The 19,191-nt window shown below is 38.4% G+C and overlaps 1 protein-coding gene across 1 annotated transcript in view; it reads left to right on the forward strand.

Annotated features, from left to right (window-relative positions):
- lpcat1 (lysophosphatidylcholine acyltransferase 1) overlaps positions 1-19,191 on the forward strand; it is a 36,004-nt gene that overhangs the window by 5,381 nt on the left and 11,432 nt on the right. The window contains exons 2-5 of the mRNA XM_065294507.2: positions 10,553-10,692; positions 12,841-13,055; positions 14,256-14,368; positions 14,494-14,554. Coding sequence (XP_065150579.1) covers positions 10,553-10,692; positions 12,841-13,055; positions 14,256-14,368; positions 14,494-14,554 — 529 coding nt within the window. The remainder of the gene's footprint in view (positions 1-10,552; positions 10,693-12,840; positions 13,056-14,255; positions 14,369-14,493; positions 14,555-19,191) is intronic.

A 19,191-nucleotide genomic window follows, 5' to 3' on the forward strand; every position in this document is an offset into this window, starting at 1 on the left:
TATATATTACGAAAATATTATATATGTTTTGAAAGCATATTATAATTTAAAGGCTTTATTGTACCTGGCATTTGAAAATAACAAATTTTAGTGTCGCAATGGCAATACCGCAACACCGTGAAACCGTGGTATTTTTGCTAAAGGTTATCATACCGCCAGAATCTTATACCGGCCCATGCCTAGTTGTGATCTGGGCTGGTTTGTAAAAACGTCATAATTCAACGGCATAATGGGCAGAGACAGAACTAGGTATCGCGCGATCATCACGTGAATTTGCGAGACCTCGTCACTTCAGCACGCAGCCGCTCTGCAACAAAAACGGAACTGGTGGGTATTGGCGGACGGCAGAGTGCGGATACGTAACGCAGCGGAGCTGATCTGCAGCTGCTCCGCAGTCGGTGGAAATCCGGGGTAAGGTTATAAAAACATAACGGTTCATTATTACAGGTCTTTATACACCACTGATAATATAATTTTGTATATTATTTTGCATTTCTTTCTAGAGATCCTTCTAAAAATTACACACTGCACCTTTAACTTATCATAAAGATAAAATCTCTGCTTCACCATTGTATTTGGTGCCCAAACATACTGGCATTACACACAGAAATGAGCACAAATGGGCAGCTGTAATTAGGGCGTATTGCGGTTATGTAATTATTTCACACGTAATTTTAATCTCAATTAGTTTTCCGATTAATTGCGCAGCCCTACATTACATGAAATTTGTCCTCCTATGGGTTGAAATGACCCAGTGTATGATTAGGAACAACCCATAAGTTGAAACAACCCATAATGTAAGGTTACTTACTTACAGCATGCAGTGGTTTACAAAATTATTATACCATGGGCCTGTTGAATGCTTTATTCCGATTGGCTGAGAAATGTTCCATGGGTGTTGATTATTTTTCTGTAAACCGCACACCTAACCTTTTAAATGTCTTAAAAATAGGCACCAGAGCAATGTTTCTGTTAACCGTGGTATAAGCGAAATAATTGACTACTTTGCGTTGTTCCGCATTACCACCTTGGGTGTGCATTATTTTTCTTAAAATTCAATGGACAAATTCAATGGTCGTCAATTCAATGGTCGTCAATTATTCCTTACATGTTTGAGGTTTGCCTGTGCGTAAATAATTTTAGTTTTAAAATGAAACAAAGTCTCTGATGTGTTAAAAATTACAACGCAACAGGTGTTTAGCGATATGCCCCATTGCGAGATCGTCCTATCGGCAGCCTGTGATATCGCAATACAGGATAGTATCGTGGGGTGAGGCAATAGTTTACTCATTTATTCACTTGTTGCTTTTTTACTGATTTATGACTAGGGCTGCACGATTTGGGTCATTTTTCCCATTGCGGTTATTGATGCTAATATTGCGATGTGTGGTTGCGATTATAATTAAATGGTATCATGAGTCAACTTGATGGGTTTTAAGGAAAATCCACACACAGTTTAGTGATAATGCTTAAATGTGTATTTGTAAAACTAGAAATGTTTTCGTATTGCCACGTGATGTAGCAACTGCTCAGTGTCAATAATCCTAAATACAAAATACCGCCATACAACAGACGTAGAGTTTTTTTTTTTGCGACCAGATCACTGTCAATCTCCCCTGCATCCATCTTCGCTCTGGTATTTCCACGCTGCGCACACACAAGTGACGACGCACGCCACACACGTTCATGCCACACGTGCAATGCCTTTTTTGTTCTTTTCTTTCTTTTTTTAAATGGCAAGGAAAATCGTCAAACTGTTATCAGAAAGTTTGTGTTAACAAGTCCACACATTTATTTATTTAATATAATTGCAACATTTTGCTGTCATATAATTGCACAGGCTGACATCACGATTGCGATTGCGATGCGATTAATTGTGCAGCACTATTTATGACCAACCACATGATTGGTGGACCAAAAAAGAAGCTGATTTACTCTAAGGGCAACGCTGTCATGAGCGCAATCATCTTAAAACTGATTCTAGCGCGTCATTAAAGTCCAGGTGCTCTGAAATTTCCTGCGTACCAGGGAACGGGAATAACTCACTCGCTGGTTTTAACCCCCTGCGCGCATAACAACCTCTAGTGCAAGGAAATGTCAGAGATCCGAGGCAACGTGCATGTTAATGTGAAACGATGATGATGATGATATTAATCATTTAAAACTATAATGGGCGAACATGCCAACTCTCATCATAAAGGCCTGCTATCGGCCATATGTCTGACTATAGTTGATAGATGATAGTATTGTCTATCGGCACAACCCTAGTTAACCAAATGGCAAATTTTACTGCATCTCTAAGGGGCTGTCCACACGGAGATGCGTATCACTGTATACGTATACATTTGTCATCGTATTGGCGTTTCATCCACACGGATCCGGCGTTTTGGGAGACTGAATCCGCTATTTTTTGAAACCGGGTCCTAAAGTGGATAAATCTGAAACGGACACCCTTGCGGTTTCGTCTGTACAGCCAATCCGTATATTTTGTGAAGCGAAAACGTCATCACATCACGTGTCGGAAGCGTCGCACGTAACAGCAACAACAATAACGGCGGATTACGTGACTGTGTTCGTGCTACAGAAGCTACTAAAGCCTACTAGCTTTATTACAGCAAAATCTATTGCTTCTATGCAATTGTGGTGACCAACAAGCGATAATGGACAACACCATACGTTGGCTATGCGCATGCTCAAAGTCTTCTTCTCCGTGTATAGTGTATATCTGTGGCAGAATTACAGCGCCCCATACTGGTCCGGCATATATACTACACCGCTTTCAGTCGGTTTCAGTGGTTTCGTGTTTACGGATTATTTTTTTAGAGCAAGGAAAAAAATTATCGGATAGGGAATGCACCGGCTTCGTGTGGATATAGCCTAAAACCTCACAAAAAATCCCCCAGGGATCCAGTTAGCTGTGTTAGCCTTCTGTGCTACAAATTGACATCTTGATCGAACTTGATTAAAGTTTACTTTATCAATAGTTTGGCATAATTTGGGGTGTTTGTGTTAATATATTACTTGACACAACCGGTGCATACAAACCAAATCTAACTAATCAGAAAAATGGAGAAGCACTCCTTTTTACTAGGGATGGGACGATTACCGGTTTTACGATTACCAAGATAAAATGTCCTGACGGTTAGTATTATCGTTTAAAATGTAATTATCATTACAACCGTGTTTGATTACCATAATTTTGAAATCTCGCGGTAAATCCTGTCCAGCCAGAATCAGTTTGACACAGGCGCGCAAATGCAGCATAGTTTTTTGCACAAGAAGGCATTTAAGGGATAATGTATTGTATTAATTCACGGTAAACATATTAGACAGATTTATTTATTTTTTACCAAAGAAATAATTTCAGGGACATAAAATATAAAATTGTGATTTTCAAAAATAAAACTTACTTTTTTTTAACATTTCCATCTCATTTTAACAAAACCATGATAATATTGATAACCGTGATAACTTTGGTCACTATAATCATGATATGAAATTTTCATACCGTCCCATCTCTACTTTTTACAAGAGAAATGAGAGATAAGTGATAGTCCTGCTCTCCCAGTTTAACTGTCATCTGTATCTCTCAGCTTTTCCTGTTATTTGTGGCATGGGGGCGCACATAAATAATTTGCTAATAAAGTCCAGTGATCTGATGACAGAATACACTATTGTTCTCCTATTTTAGCAGCTGAAGAGAAACGTAGAGTATACATACTATAAGGGGTTAGTTTTCATAAACCAGATAAGGTCAGAATGTCATTGACTAGGAGGATATTTCGGCTCCACTAGCTACTATTTTCATTCTTGCCCAACAGGAAGTTGAACGATCCTTAAGCCATTGTACCGAACAATAAATGGAATGTGATGCTGTTATGCACGATGTTATATATTACAGGCCTAGATATTTTGTGTTTCTTGTCAATTGTATATTTTGAGCAACCTAAGAAAGTCCAGATTGTTTAATTTATAAAAGATTTAATGTGTGGAAGCTCCATACTTACTGGACTGGAAAGCTCTTGGCTATCAAACATCATCATTCTCATTCACATCTAAGACATCACATGTGGCAGAAATGAATAAAGTGGTAATGAGTAGACTTCGAAAGTCTGCTTTTACGTCATGTGTTTGCATCCGTCAACCCCTAGAAAGCACTTTTGCTATATTTCATAATGCCATTGCTTCATAAAATGTCGTAAAATAAGAGAGCTCGGTGCTTTTTACTGTAACATGAGCTCAGAATGACACTCTTTTTGGAGGCATTATAGCTTCAGGATGCATTTTCGCTAAAGTGAGACTAAAGCTTATGTTATGATCGCGATGAGCCTAAAGGGAATGAGTGTGTAGCTCTCTCAGTAAGAATTTCTTGTAATTGAAATTTACTGGCAAGAGTCTAAATGATTCAAGAGTCATTGGCCCTTTAAACATGAGTGATTGAGATTGCAATCACTTTATCCAGCATGATCCAACAGTCCTACGACACCTCCTCTGTTTGCACACACAAAAGGAAAGTCTTTTTTACATGTACGTTTGTATGCGCACGGTCGAATGCACAGCCTTGCAAAGTATAGTTTATTTGATTGTCATGTACACAGAAGTTCACATGCGCATTTTGGGGTTTCAAATATCTGGCCGTGCGCGTACAGTACAAAATTGTGTCACACCCACTGTAAGCGGACTCTCGTGTACACGTAAAAAATTGACTATACTTCGGCCTTTACGCAGAACATATTTTAAAAGATCATCTTTTAATATACCATCTTAGTCGCGTCCGCATTCAGGAGAGAGTATTAGCGTAGTGTACGCACTTTTCTTAGTGACGTATGACAAATTTGGAGGGCGGGGGCACAGAGCAGCAGCAGAGTAGCCTCCGTAGGCTGCGTAAGCTCTCATCCTGAATGCGGACGCGACTAAGATGGCGGCGCTACCGGAAGGTATTTATTTTTCGTTAATAAAGTTTTAAATATGGATATTTCTACAACAACACCGTGCAGATTACCCTCAGAAGACCTTTGTTTATCATTCTGGAGCCGTTTGGATTTAATTTGTGAAGGATGGACGCACTTTTTTTGGACTTGAAGGTTGTGGACTATGGGTGGACCCCGTAACATTACATTTAATCAACAGAAAGATCTAAAACATTTTATAAAATATCCGAAAATGTGTTTGTCTGAAAAACGATGGACATATGCAACTCGGACAGCTTGGGGGTGAGTAAATCATGGGAAAATATAATAGATATAATTTTTATATATAAATATATAATAGAAATATTGACCATGTCAAAGGATTTCTGCATTTCTTTAAATCAGGTTCTTGCTCATTTTATTGCACTTCAAAGCAGGTGATGCGACTCCTCTTGGGTGTAGTTAAGAGCACTTCTTTTCAGTGGTGTTAAAAGCTTGAGGACAGGTTAGTGCACATGGACTTTTATAAAGCTAAAGATGAGTGATTAGAGGGACTCCCCTCCTCCTTCATCCTAACAGCAGATGGAAAATAGAATTGAAGAGGAAAGTGGGGGTTTTAATGGGACCCCATAGTGTGGACCAGGAGTGTGCCTCAATTCATAATTTAGTGGATTTGGAAATAATGTAGGCTCTTAGCAAATTATTGTGGCTCTTTCTTTTTGTTTGCCATACACTCTCGGAAATAAAGGTACAAAAGTTGTCACTGGGACAGTACCCTTTCAAAAAGGTACACCTTACCAAAGAGTGCATATTAGTACTTTAAAGGTACATATTGGTAGTTTAAAGATACATATTTGCACCTAAATGGTACATATTAAGACCTTTTTTTACAGGGTACTGCCCCAGTGACAGCTTTGCATCCTTATTTTTGACAGTGTAAGCAATGGTTTTTTTTTGTATGCCATACTACAACATACAGTTTATAGTAGCCCTGCCCCTCCATTGACCTTTTTTTTTTGCCGTCTCTCTCCTCCTTTCCCCAAGAGACTCATCGGCTCAGCCTCTAGATCAGTTTGATCTCTCAGTCAGGGCGGGCTGCAGGTGTTGACGCCGCATCAGATTAATAAATAAACACTAAACGGACCGCACCGTCCCACCCACTGTGCATCTTCTTCTAATGAAGCGCCGGTGTAAGGCCATCCACATTTAATAACCGTCTCAGCAGAGATGCTCCGTTCTACCCCTGATCTCACTACGACAACCTCAACAAGTTGCTTTATAGCCAACAGGCAATAAATTCAACAAGATGTGAAAATCAATCCAGTCAGGGAAGATATTTGCGAGGGCACGACGTGTATGCAGAACAACCTTTTCCAGCCTTTGCAAAATGAGCAAGGTGGAAAAACCTGCTCTTGGAATACTGGTGGCTTTTTACGTCATGAGTCATAGAGGATTTTTCTTAGAAACTGGAAGCACATACTCTCAGGCAGATTAAATATTCATTAATAAGTGTGTGCGTTCCCCTTCTTCTATTTTGTCTTTGGTTCTTGTGACACACTTACTACTAATCTGGCAGGAACAATTTCAATGCACAAAACCTGACTGTTTTCATTGTTTCAAAACCATAATTACATAGTAAACTATTTTGAAACTAATAATTAACAATAAAGCCCATTCTGTAGCTCTGTTGGCAGGGCGTGGGGCTAGTAACTCTAAAGGGGGTGTGCACACCAAATCTTTGAAACACGGCAGCTTTTTTAGTGATATTTGTCCTGCCCCCTCCTCCATTGTGATTGGACGGCCGAGTAAAAGTGACATTGACGAGCTGAGCTTTTCACCCAAAGTTATCGATATTTTTCAACTCTCGGAGCTGGACAAAACCCAGCAGCTGCTGGCGCTGCGCTTCCATTGGAAACAGTTGAAATGGGAATGCATGTACTGATAAAATGTATAGCTTGAATATAATTGAAGCCCCTATGGATAAAAGTGTCTGCCAGATGTACAGTAAATGACATGTATATATGTATATGTGTACTGAATGTCAATAAAGCACAGCTACCAACTATTCTGAGCATCTAGGAACGGAACTACAACATGCTTTAGTGGTTTCATCTTTAATATTGTATAGAAAGCCCATATCAAGTGGCATTAGACTACCGTTGTGGGACAAATGGGAGATGTCGATAATATCAGTTAACATGGTTCTTTGACATTTGTTTCCTGCTTCTTTCCTGTTTCCTCTTCTCTGTTTTCCTTAATGTGTTCTTGTTTTCCAAAGCAGCATAATGTCTTTGTGTTTTGTCCTAATGGCTCTTTTATTCCATGGTGAGGTTTCCCAGACAGTGTTTATATTAAGCAAGGGCATTATATTAAGATATTTAAAGCCACAATATTTAAGATTTTTTTAATAAAATGGCCTAAACCACTTGCACAGTGTAATATGTACATACATTATCTCGCATTTTCCCAAGGATTTATAATAACAGTGAAATTCCTTTTTTAAATTATGGTTTGCGTTCGTCCTCTGTGACCTCTTGACGTCATGACGTATTGCATGAGGTCACGCTGACGCTTTCAGGACTGGATCTAGACGAGAAATTGTGGTTTAAAAGTTGAAGCTCCTAAATCCTTTATTTATTCTTCAACTAAACGTCTTGTAAAGGGTGATTTTGTAAGCATAAAATCATATTTTCTTTCATCTCAAGGTATTTCACTTTCACTGATCAGTACTGTAGCTAGCAGTTCCATGGCAATCTGCAACGTGGTTATGAGACTCTGAGAACGATCCAATCACAGGTGGTCAAAGAGATAAAAAACAATATTGATTCACTTACAACATAAATGGGAGGGTTTGGGGCGCACAGTCCTGCGCCCCAGGGCAGATCCGAAACCAGCCAATTAGAGCTCAGCCTCAGGTCACATGTTTTTACCCTTTTTACTGACCTACATAGACACACAAACACGACGCACACACAGAAAACTCGGTTTTGATTTTTAATTTATAAATAAATGATAACAGTGAAAAGGTACAACTAAACAATTTTATTTTGTATTAATTTGCATTGTATATTTAACTTTTTTGTAACATGTTAAAGTAGCTTTCTTTTCTGGCCAACTTTAGGGGGGCGGCGCCCCAGCACTCCCTATTGACCAGCCCCCACTGCTTGTTACGTGAGGATAGTAATGACTGACAAGACAATGGCTAATTAAATCTAATTACTTAACTAAATCTGAGAGGATGCAAAAAGATTTACATATATTTTCATCCCTAACCCAAAGGGCAGGGCGGGGATACATTTTGGTAGCCCTACAAAAATTCACAATAACCCTGGGATGTCGGGCTAGCGATTTTGCAAGCCCTGCCATTTAGTACAGAGATCAGCTCATTTGCATTTAAAAGGACACAACCATAAATGGCAAATTTTTGCTCACACCTACAAAGTTGCAATTTTAACATGTTATAATAAATTGTCTATATGGTATTGTGATCTAAAACTTTGCATACGTTCTCTGGGGTCTCCAAAGATTTTTTAACATCTTAAAGTCTTGTGAAATGTCCCCTTTAAATCATACAGTGAATTTGTGAAAAGCCTTGATCATGCAAAGTGAAACTGAGATGAAATTATTAGCGTAAAAAAAAAGTTTTTGCCCTCTTCCTGATTTTTTTTTGTGCATGTTTGTCAGGCTTTAATGTTTCAAATCATCAAACAAATTTAAATATAACACAAGTAAACACAACATTCAGGGAAAACAAAATCCAAACAAACATGGCCCTGTGTGGAAAAAGTGCTTGTCCTCTAAACCTAATAACTGGTTGGGCCAGCGTTTGTGATAACTTACAATGAGTCTATTACAGCACTGTGGAGGAATTTTGGTCCACCCATCTTTGCAGAATTGTTGTAATTCAGCCACATTGGAGGATTTATGAGCATCAACTGCCTTTGTAAGGTCATGCCACAGCATCTTAATAGGATTAAGGATGACATTGACTCGGCCCCTCCAAAGTCTTCATTTTGTTTTTCTTCGGCCATTCAGAGGTGGACTTTCTGGTGTGTTTTGGATCATTGTCCTGCTGCAGAACCCAAGTTCGCTTCTGCTTGAGCTCACGAACAGATGACTGGACGTTGTCCTTCAGATTTTTTTGGTAGAAAGCAGAATTCATGGTTCCATTTATTACAGCAAGTCTTCCAGGTCTGAAGCAGCAAAACAGTCCCACACCATCACACTACCACCACCATATGTTGTTGTGGGGTCTTTTTTGACCTCTTGGATGGGTCGTTGCTGCGCTCTTGAGGCAATTATGGTTGGCCAGGCAATACTGTAAAGGTTCTACACTATTCCATGTTTTCGTCATTTGTAGATAATGGCTCTTACTGTGGTTCGCTGGAGTCCCAAAGCTTTTAAAATTGGCTTTAAAACCTTTTTCAGACTGATAGATCTCAATTCTTTTCTTTCTTATTTCTTCTGGAATTTCTTTAGATCTCAACATGATCTAGGATCTTTTGGTCTACTTCTCTTTGACAGGCAGGTCCTATTTTAGTGTTTTCTTGTTTGCGAACAAGTGTGGCAGTAATCAGGCCTGGGTGTGGCTAGAGAAACTGAACTCAGGTGTGATAAACCACAGTTATGTTTTAGTTAAAAGTTATGCACTTTTTCACACAGGGCCATATGGGTTTGGATTTTGTTTTCTCTGCATAATAAAAGCATTTATTTAAAAACTGCATTTTGTGTTTGCGTTATCTTTTGAGTCATATTTTAATTTGTTTGATGATCTGAAACATTAAAGCATGACAAACATGCAAAAAAATAAATAAAAATCAGGAAGAGGGCCAACCCTTTTTCACATCATGGTAAATGCAGATTTAAAGTTTACAATTAATTTAATCTAACTGATCGTTTATTAGCATGTTGTAGCCAATGTTACACCAGTGGCTTTTTTGTTGGCGGACTGAACACTTGATTTTCACCTAGGCATTTAAATATGCACGTTTTTCAACAACAAAATCTGCATAAAACATTATAAACATAATGATCATCTGCAGACTGTTTCAGATAAAAAGATAACATAACAGCATTTTAATATAAAATGATTTGTTTGTGTTTGGTTGACAAAAGTGAAATACATCTGGGATGGCATGAGTGTGAGTTAATTATGGTATAATTTTCATATTTGGGTGTACTATTTCTTTAAAAAAAAAAGCCCCCATGGTTCCTTATTTTTCATGGTAAGCATTGACTTAAGTTTTAGATCATTATCTACAGCGAAGTCATAAATCTATAACCATGATAACTTTGTTCAAGAGCGTTTTAAGTAGACATCTTAATATAACCATTAAATAAACTTTCTTTCTCTGAAATCTAGCGATCATTCTGTTGAGAGCAGCTAAACCTCAGTTTGAACCTTCATGACCACCAGATAACTAGCTGGGTGTAATTCAAATCTCAATGCTTTCCTAGATCTGTCTCGCTCTTTCTTTAATGTGGTCTCACTGCATATTTCGTAAGTGTCGAACCACTCCTCCCATATCTGTTGAAGCTTCATACCATGCGTGCTTCCTGTTTATCGCAACCCCGCAATGTGCAAAGCTGGACTGACTTGAATATAGTTTGGATTTTTAACTGTTAAATTCTGTCTCTCGCAGATAGCCGTGATGACTGTGACGCTTCTCCCTGTGCGACTGCTGCTTGCAGCGTTCATGATGCTGTTGGCCTGGCCCTTCGCGTTTGTGGCCACCGTCGGCCGTTCTGAGGACGCGGTAGAGCCTCTGTCTTGGTGGAGATGGTGAGTATTGGAGATGTACTCTCAATGCAACTAAATACCTCAGTTCGGCCAAAATCCAAGCCATCATTGCATGCCTCAGGAATTAAATATTTTAGCATGACTCATACACAGTCTTTTAAACATACACCGGTAGTAGGTCGAATAAGGATGACTCCCACACCTCGGCACACATTGAGAAAGACACAGAAGATAATATGAAAGGCTAAAAAAAGCTTTTTGTACTGTCAGGTGATGGTGGAATAGAGCCCATGATTGTTTTAAACACGTGTGAAGATCTGAATGGTGCGAAACCATCACGGCGTGGGTGTGTCACACATACGACAGACTCACAATACATTGCACTTCTTTTATAGCAGTTTAATTTAATGAAGAAAAGCAAGCTGGGAATCTTAGGCTTTTTTCAAACCCTTTCGCTTATAGCCAAAGTAAAGAGCACCTATTACGTTGCTAAAAACAACGTTATTTTGTGTATTTGGTGTAATACAATGTCTTCGCATGGTTTGTTGTTTCAAAAAACACTATTTTCCACATGCCGTATATTGTTGCTCCTCTATGCCATGCCTTCCTGAAACGCGTGGATTTTGTACAAAGCTCATCGTTCTGAAAGGCGTTGTGTCCTCGGATTGGCCAGCTAACCAGTATGTTGTGATTGGCCTGAATACCGCTGTTGTCAGCCGGAAATGTGACGCTTCCTACCATGTTTAAAGGATTAGCTTCCAGTGCAATACTGACAGGAGTTAATATGGTTTTTACTATCTTATCAATACGAGCTGAATCTGATCCAGAAAATGCAGATGACCAAGCTGATCGATCAACTTGGCCAGATCAGCTTGAGCAGGACGTAACAGATTAGTAAGGTAAGGATTTCTAAACATTAAAACCATGTCTGAATTTGTTATCTGCTGACACGACAAACAACAAGCGCTACTCTGCATTGCTCAAAACTTCATGGTTTAGTCCGTGGTAAATTATTTAAATATGAAAACAGACTACTTACAGGCTGTGAGTCGGAAGCGGGCGGAGTAATAATAATGATCGTTGTGTCCATGTCAACTGGCCGAGGAATTAAACTGTTGCCTAGAATCTGTGTGTTTGTTGTAGTCTAAGAAAAGAGATTTACGTTGGAAATGATAACTCGCCTCAATTTGTACTTTAGGATTTGTACCTTTTACATATCGTTAAAATACACACTTGCACACCAAAGGAAATGTAAAATCGTGAATCAGATAATAGGTGCTCTTTAAACTCTTAGGTGACTGAATTTAAACACCCTACGTATGGCGCTTTTCCATCACATAGTACCTCACAGTTTGGTTTATCTCAGCTTACCTCACTTTGACTTGGTTAGCTTTTCAATCAAGTTTAGTAACACTTCGGAGTAGGAGGGATTATAGGCGTGTCGTTATATTTGCGCTGCTTACTGCTGTGACATCATACAAGTGAGAGCAGCATTGTACCTCCCCATTCATTTATTTATTCCTCAGTCCGCCACAAAATTTAAATTGACCATCACAAATAGATGTTTGCACATTACGTTTATCACTACCTCTGTCTCACATGACGGTTTCGGTACAAACACGCGTGGCGTCAGTCGACGCGCTCCGCTGAGCCTCATTTAAGTTGCATTTAAGCATATATGCGAACATGCGCGTCGCGAATGTGCCGCCACAAACTGCAAGTATGGAAAAAAACGTCATGGTGTTCCTGATTCTCAACCTGTGGATGTTTTTCATTGCCAAAAGGGAGTTTGGGAACTTACAGCAAAGCACAGATAACAACAGGTTTACTCGAGACAGCGCAAGCTAGCATGAAGGTAAAGCGAATCTTTTACATTATAGCGATGACGCTAGTAGTGTCGATTCTCTCAGACCAATCAGTGATCTACAGTGTTTTCGCGTCACGTTTTGGTATCTGCTCGGGTCGCTTGAAACCCCAACCAGGGTGTGGTACTAAAAAAGTATTTGGTTCTACGTACTGCAACCAGTGGAAAAGCCCCCAAATGTAAGCAGACCTGACCCAAACCAAACCGTGTAGTACTATCCAATGGAAAAGCGCCAATAGATTTCAGATATCACGAAAACTGATCAGCATGAGATGCTTGTGATTCCTTGCATTTGTAACATGAACTCTTCTGTTCTTCTCATTTAGGTTAGTGGATTTGGCCCTGAAGGCCATCATGAGGGCCATGTGGTTTTCCGGAGGGTTCCACTGGATCCATGTGAAGGGACGGCCGGCTCTACCCAGTGAAGCCCCCATTATTACCGTGGCCCCTCACTCATCCTATTTTGATGCCATCCCCGTTACCATGACGATGGCATCTGTAGTGATGAAAACGGAGAGCAAAGACATTCCAGTGTGGGGCAGTGAGTATTCATATAAACATTTCATCTGTAAGTTGTTTCTGTTTGTATTAATAGGAATTTGTCCTGTGCATCAAATGTGTCTACAGTCAGGTGTTTTTTGTAGAATTACAAATATTTGTGTTGTTAAACGGGAAAAATTATAGATATGTTATCAACACTTTATGTATTTCATTCAAAGGCTTTGCCACACTAAATTATGTTTTTAAAATCTTATCCATAATGTGAGAGACATTGACTGCGGTTGTTATGATTCCATTAAGGATAATCAACATGTGACAAACGGTATCGGATACCGGATGGGGAAACAGGGGTTAAATAGGTTATGAAAGCCGAAGCAGCCGTGAGCATTTTACTTTCACTTTTGAATTAGCTTAAATTTTTTTGAATAAGGGGCTTGTGATAAATCGCTTATCAATGCACACGCAGCCGTGTGACTTTTATTTTTACTTTTGAATTAACGGCAATGCACTTGTTTCAATGAAGTGCTTGAAGTGAGCCAGTGCGTGCTGGAGCAGAAATGTAACATTATTCAAGAAATTGAATGTTATCGCAACAAGCTTAGCTTTCCTTTTCATCACCTTGCGGTCTATATGGGTATCTATTCGTGCAATGTGACAATTTACAGCGTGTGTGTGCATTTTTCTCGGGCCTTCCCCCATATAAGGGGATTTCTGACCGTTTACGATTTGAAATTGGTCATGATGTGCTTCAGACCAGATGAAATCACTCTTAACACACAACACATTAGGAAAATCGGATAAGATAATGATTACAACTACCAAGGCATTCGGGACTTTACCTTGGATTGTCGTAAGGGGGGGAAATCGGTCCAAATTCAACTCAATTATCTTGTAGTGTGTGGGAGCCTTAAAGGGTTAATTCACCCCAAAAAATAATTTACTGACTCTCATGTTGTTACAAACCTGTATAAATTTTTTTTGTTTTGATGAACACAAAGGAAGATATTTTGAGAAATGTTTGTAATCAAACTGTTCATTAGCCCCATTCACTTCCAATGTATTATTTTTTCCTACTATGGAAGTTAATAGGGTCCACGATTAGTTTGGTTACAAACATTTCTCAAAATATCTTAATTTGGGTTCATCCGAAAAAAAGGCATTTAACACAGGATTGATGATGTATTTCTCTATTGCTGTCTTTCCATCTAAATCTGTTCTGTCATTATTCCCTCTTTTTTAGCCCTTGTTAAGTTCATCCGGCCCGTGTTTGTGTCCCGCTCGGATCAGAATTCCAGGAGAAAGACCGTGGAGGAGATCAGACGCAGGGCGTGTTCGGCCGGCGAGTGGCCTCAGGTAAATCACAGCCAATGAGCATCTCTGCCTCGCGCACTTCACTGTATTTAGCACCGCTATATTTCCATAAGGATCTTTGAAGTGAAGTGATGCATTTCTTTTTTGACTGTTGGCTGTTTTCACAGATCATGATATTCCCAGAGGGCACATGCACTAACAGATCCAGTCTCATCGCATTTAAACCTGGTATGTATTTATACTCACTCTCTCTTTCCACACCTGATATCTGCTGCTGTCTAAACAAACACATCTATGCTCAGAAAGAATGTGTGCCAGAGATTGAGATTTGATTGAGGATGGCCCTCAAAGATTTGGCCAAATATTTACTCTGTTATGTGTGTATTTGTTCTCTCTTTGTTCTCTCTCTAATCTGTGGCTCATCATGGTCTGCAGAGCTGAAAGATTTGGTGTCGGCTTCCTCTTCCTGTGTACATTGTGCAGTACGGTGATCTATTCACCCCAAATCCCACCCTACACTGTCCGTCACCCTATCGGTTCTGTTCTCTTAATCCCCACCCCTTTTCTCTTTGTGTATTTTTTTCTTGTTTGGCCATCTCACAACCTATAATTCGGGGGCTCTTACTGTACCAAACAACACCTGCCGCCAGATAACGCTTCAAAACATAAGCCAGAAGGCAAGAGATGGAGTTTGAAAGTATGCCAAGATTTCTGGCGTTTTCTAAACCATTCAGAAATGTTGACACTGCGCTAAGCTTTCTATTCACTCATAATGCGCGTTGATCTTGATGTTTCCTTGCATTCATTGAATGACTATAAATACTTTTTTCATGCACAATATTATGAATTTGTGAAGGGTTTGATCCTCAACATCTGAGGATGTTGTCGCTCTTCATGGGGAAAGATGCAAATGAGTTAGAAAGGTGGTTTGTGTATTTGCATGAGTTTATTTAAGGTCACATCTGTTGTTTATAAATGTCATTTGCAGTCTCATGTCCAGTTCATTTGAAGATTTTAGAAGTGCAGTGGTAGCAGCAGGTAACTTTTGTTCCTGTAACTCAATTGGTATGGCATTGTGTTAGCAACGCAGAGGTTATGGATACGATTCACAGGAAGCACGCATACTGATAAATATATAGGCTACTTTAAATGCACGGTTAGTCGCTTTGGATAAAAACGTCTGCTAAAGGCATACATCTAAATTCATGATCTAAATGTAATAAGGTCTTCCCAATTGCAAGCTGAAGGGCATTTGAATAATAAAAAGTTGTGATTAACTTTATTTTCGAAGCTTGACAGCTGCGGTCACTAAGCAAATTTACTGTGTAGGGAAGAAAATAGAAATTGTGCTAATTTGATGAAAATTAAAATTCATTAATGTATACATACATATTGGGGCTCCAGACTAACTTTTTTCACTAGGAGCACAGTGGCCCCCAAATGAAAATTTTAGGGGCTCAACCAGAAAATTTAGGGGCACACACCGTAAATCAACATGCTAACCAAATAATCACATTTCTACTAATTTCCACTGTAATACTAATAAATACTTTGATAATAGATGCAGAAAGTACCATGTGCTGTTTCAAATTCAGTGTCACATCACAAAATAAGGGTCAAATTAACTGGTTGCACATGTACGACTGTATGTAAAATTCAGTGGCACACTCTCAAATTTTGGTGGCAGTCTGGAGCCCTGAATATATGAGCTCCCAAATCAACAGTATTGAAAACCCAAACAAAAAAAGCACATGTAGTTAAAGACAATAGCGGTGTTTCCAATACAGATTTGCGCAAACTTTACAGTTGTTTTATAAATGTCAACAGAAAACAATGCGAAAGGATGCCGTTTCCCTTAACTGATGATATGCGACTGAAACTTAGTTTTTTCTTTTGCGATAAGTCATTCCAAACACCACATTGACTGTGTTGGTAGGTTTACTAATATCACTTCCACACTCAAAAAAATGATTCATTGGATTAACTCAATAAAATTGTGGGCAGGATTTCCATCCAATATGAATGTGTACCCCTAACTCATAAAAAACTGCTTTACACAATAAAAATATATTGAGTTGGTCCAACTCAATTTAAAGTAAATGGGAATACTAAATTAGTTGCCTCAACTCAATTTAGTTTAGTCTGAATAACTCAATTTAGCGTAGTTTGAATAACTCAATGTAGTGTAGTCTGGAGAACTCAATTCTGTTATTTTATATATAACGTTTTTATATCATACTAATTAGCATAAGCACATGTTAGCATGCTAATAATAATAACATATGATACTTTGGATGAGCATGTGAGAAGAGACTGATCTCCAAACAGGCATAAACACTGTTAATGCTCATTGAGAGAAATATGTCACATCCACAACCTAACCACAAGCGCCACTCTTCTGCACGATGGTACCCAAACAATTTGAAAAAATATAACACAAACGCTTCTAAATCAATAAGATAAACGGACATTAACACTATTAAGTCTTTCTCTTTACCTAAAAATGCATAAAATAACACTTAATTAAAAAAATGACTCTCCAAAAGCAGTTGCATGCAAAGCATGCTGGGAAATTCTTTTTCCAGAACCCAAACTCAAACTAATTGTGTTAACGCAATTAAAAAGAAATCAATAAATTATTGTACATATTTATTTTGTGTTATACTAATTAAATATATATACTTATTGCTCTTAATGAGGTATTTTTCATTTATTGAACACAATTTTAATGTGTCATTTCTAAGAAGGGCTTGAATCATTTTTTTGAGTGCACCGCACTAGGCACTATTTTTAACTGAAGGAGATGTAAGGGTATTATTAGAGGTAATAGTACTTTATTTTAAATCAAATGAGATGTAGGAGTATTATCCAAAAATTATTGGCAAGGAAAGCATATTGAGGTGTTTATGGAAGGTTTTAATACATACTGCGTCATCTTCAAATAATGATCAGGTGACCTGAAAATTGCATTGTTTCCATTGCAGTTGTGCGAAATACACCTTTTTCGATTTGCCTGAATAATCACCTTATGCGAGCATAAAACCTTTTTTTGCGATATATGGGAGTTTTCGTGAAAATTACGCCGTGTTTTCAATTTGCAATGTCAATATGTGGAATTTTACAGGGTGATGGAAACGCAGCTAGAGTAATATAATGCACGCACTTTAAAAGGTTTGCCTCAAACTCAAATTGATGCTAAAATCGCGAGCCAGCTTTTCACCTCTACGAGAAATCTTGTATATCGCGAGATCTCCTCATACTCCTATGACATTTACATAAAGGGATAGTTCACCTAAAAAATAAAAATAATGTCATTAATGACTCACCCTCATGTTGTTCCAAACTCGTAAGACCGTCGTTCGTCTTTGGAAACACAGTCTAAGATGTTTAAGATTTAGTCCGAGAGCTTTCTGACCCTCCATTGAAAATCTATGTACGGTATACTTTCCATATCCAGAAAGGTAATAAAAACATAATCAAAGTAGTCCATGTGACATCAGTGTGTCAGTTAGAATGTGTTGAAGCATCGAAAATAATGACACTTGCCGACGTACGATGCTGCTGACTGGGACGTTGCTGATGTGTTATCCTCAGACATGTTTGCGAGGTGTGTTTTTTTTTTCAAACTTACAGCGTGCGTCTCCCTCAGACTGTAAACGAAGCTTGGGCGCAAAAAAAGCTGGTGTGCACCAGATAACACGTCAGCAGCATTTTGAAAATATTGCAAATACACTTCGTCCCATGTTACAGAATACTACGATCAAAAAATCGTGATTAAGCACATAATCCATAAGATATAAATACAGCTATAATCATATTAAAACGTGGCGTATGCAGAGTTTAATTGCAATACACGATACACAATTAGATAGATTAAACATAAGGCAAGGCTTATAGGTTATTTGTTTAAATTAAATGATGCATGAATTGATATTTGATATTAATGACATTTTCCCCACTTACTTTAGTCCTATGCTGCAGTCACACTTGTACAGTATACTGAATGATTTGCTGAACTTCCAGACTTGTTGTAAACATGCAGTACTTATCATTTCCAGATAAAGCAGTGCTGATATGAACATTAATATAAAAGTTAGTAAATCACATATACTAAAGTGCAGAAATATAAAAACAAATCTTGCTTTACCTCACTCATATGATAAACATATGATATGTAAACATGTGGACTGCACTTTTTAAATGATTTAAAGGATTTTTTTTTGGCCGATACCGATTTAAACAGACAACTTCTGGCCGATACCGATATTAAACACTTGTATACAATATACAGTTGGTCTATAAGCTAGTTTATTTCTGCATCAAATTATTTTTACTGAACATGGATTGGATCTTATTAACATCCAACTGACCAACATAATAAGAGAGGCACAAATTAAGCTAAAACAAATATAATAAGACAGCATGACAACCTTCAAAGGTGGTTTTTGCTATTCAGCATTTATTTTATTAACAACATTAACAAAGTTTTTACATATAATGGATTTCTTTATGCATTTAATTAATAAACAATCGGTATTGGCCTTTCTCGTGCTATTAGCGATATGCCGATGGTTTCAAATTCATAAAAAATCGGCCGATAAATATCGGCAGCCGATACATCGGTGCATCACTAATCACCATTATACATTATATACATATCATTTAATTATACACACACTATCTTACTCCGTCAAATAACAGTCACATACACTCACTCTCTCTCTTTATCTCTCGCACGCACGCTCACACTGTCTCTCTCACAAAACAGTCACACACTTTAACTCTCCCTCACACAAATACACACACAAGAGATGCAAACGCACACAAGCCTTGTCCATATATTGAGCTGTGCTGCTACCACCGTA

Source organism: Paramisgurnus dabryanus, chromosome 19, assembly GCF_030506205.2.
Source record: "Paramisgurnus dabryanus chromosome 19, PD_genome_1.1, whole genome shotgun sequence".
Lineage (NCBI taxonomy): Eukaryota > Metazoa > Chordata > Actinopteri > Cypriniformes > Cobitidae > Paramisgurnus > Paramisgurnus dabryanus.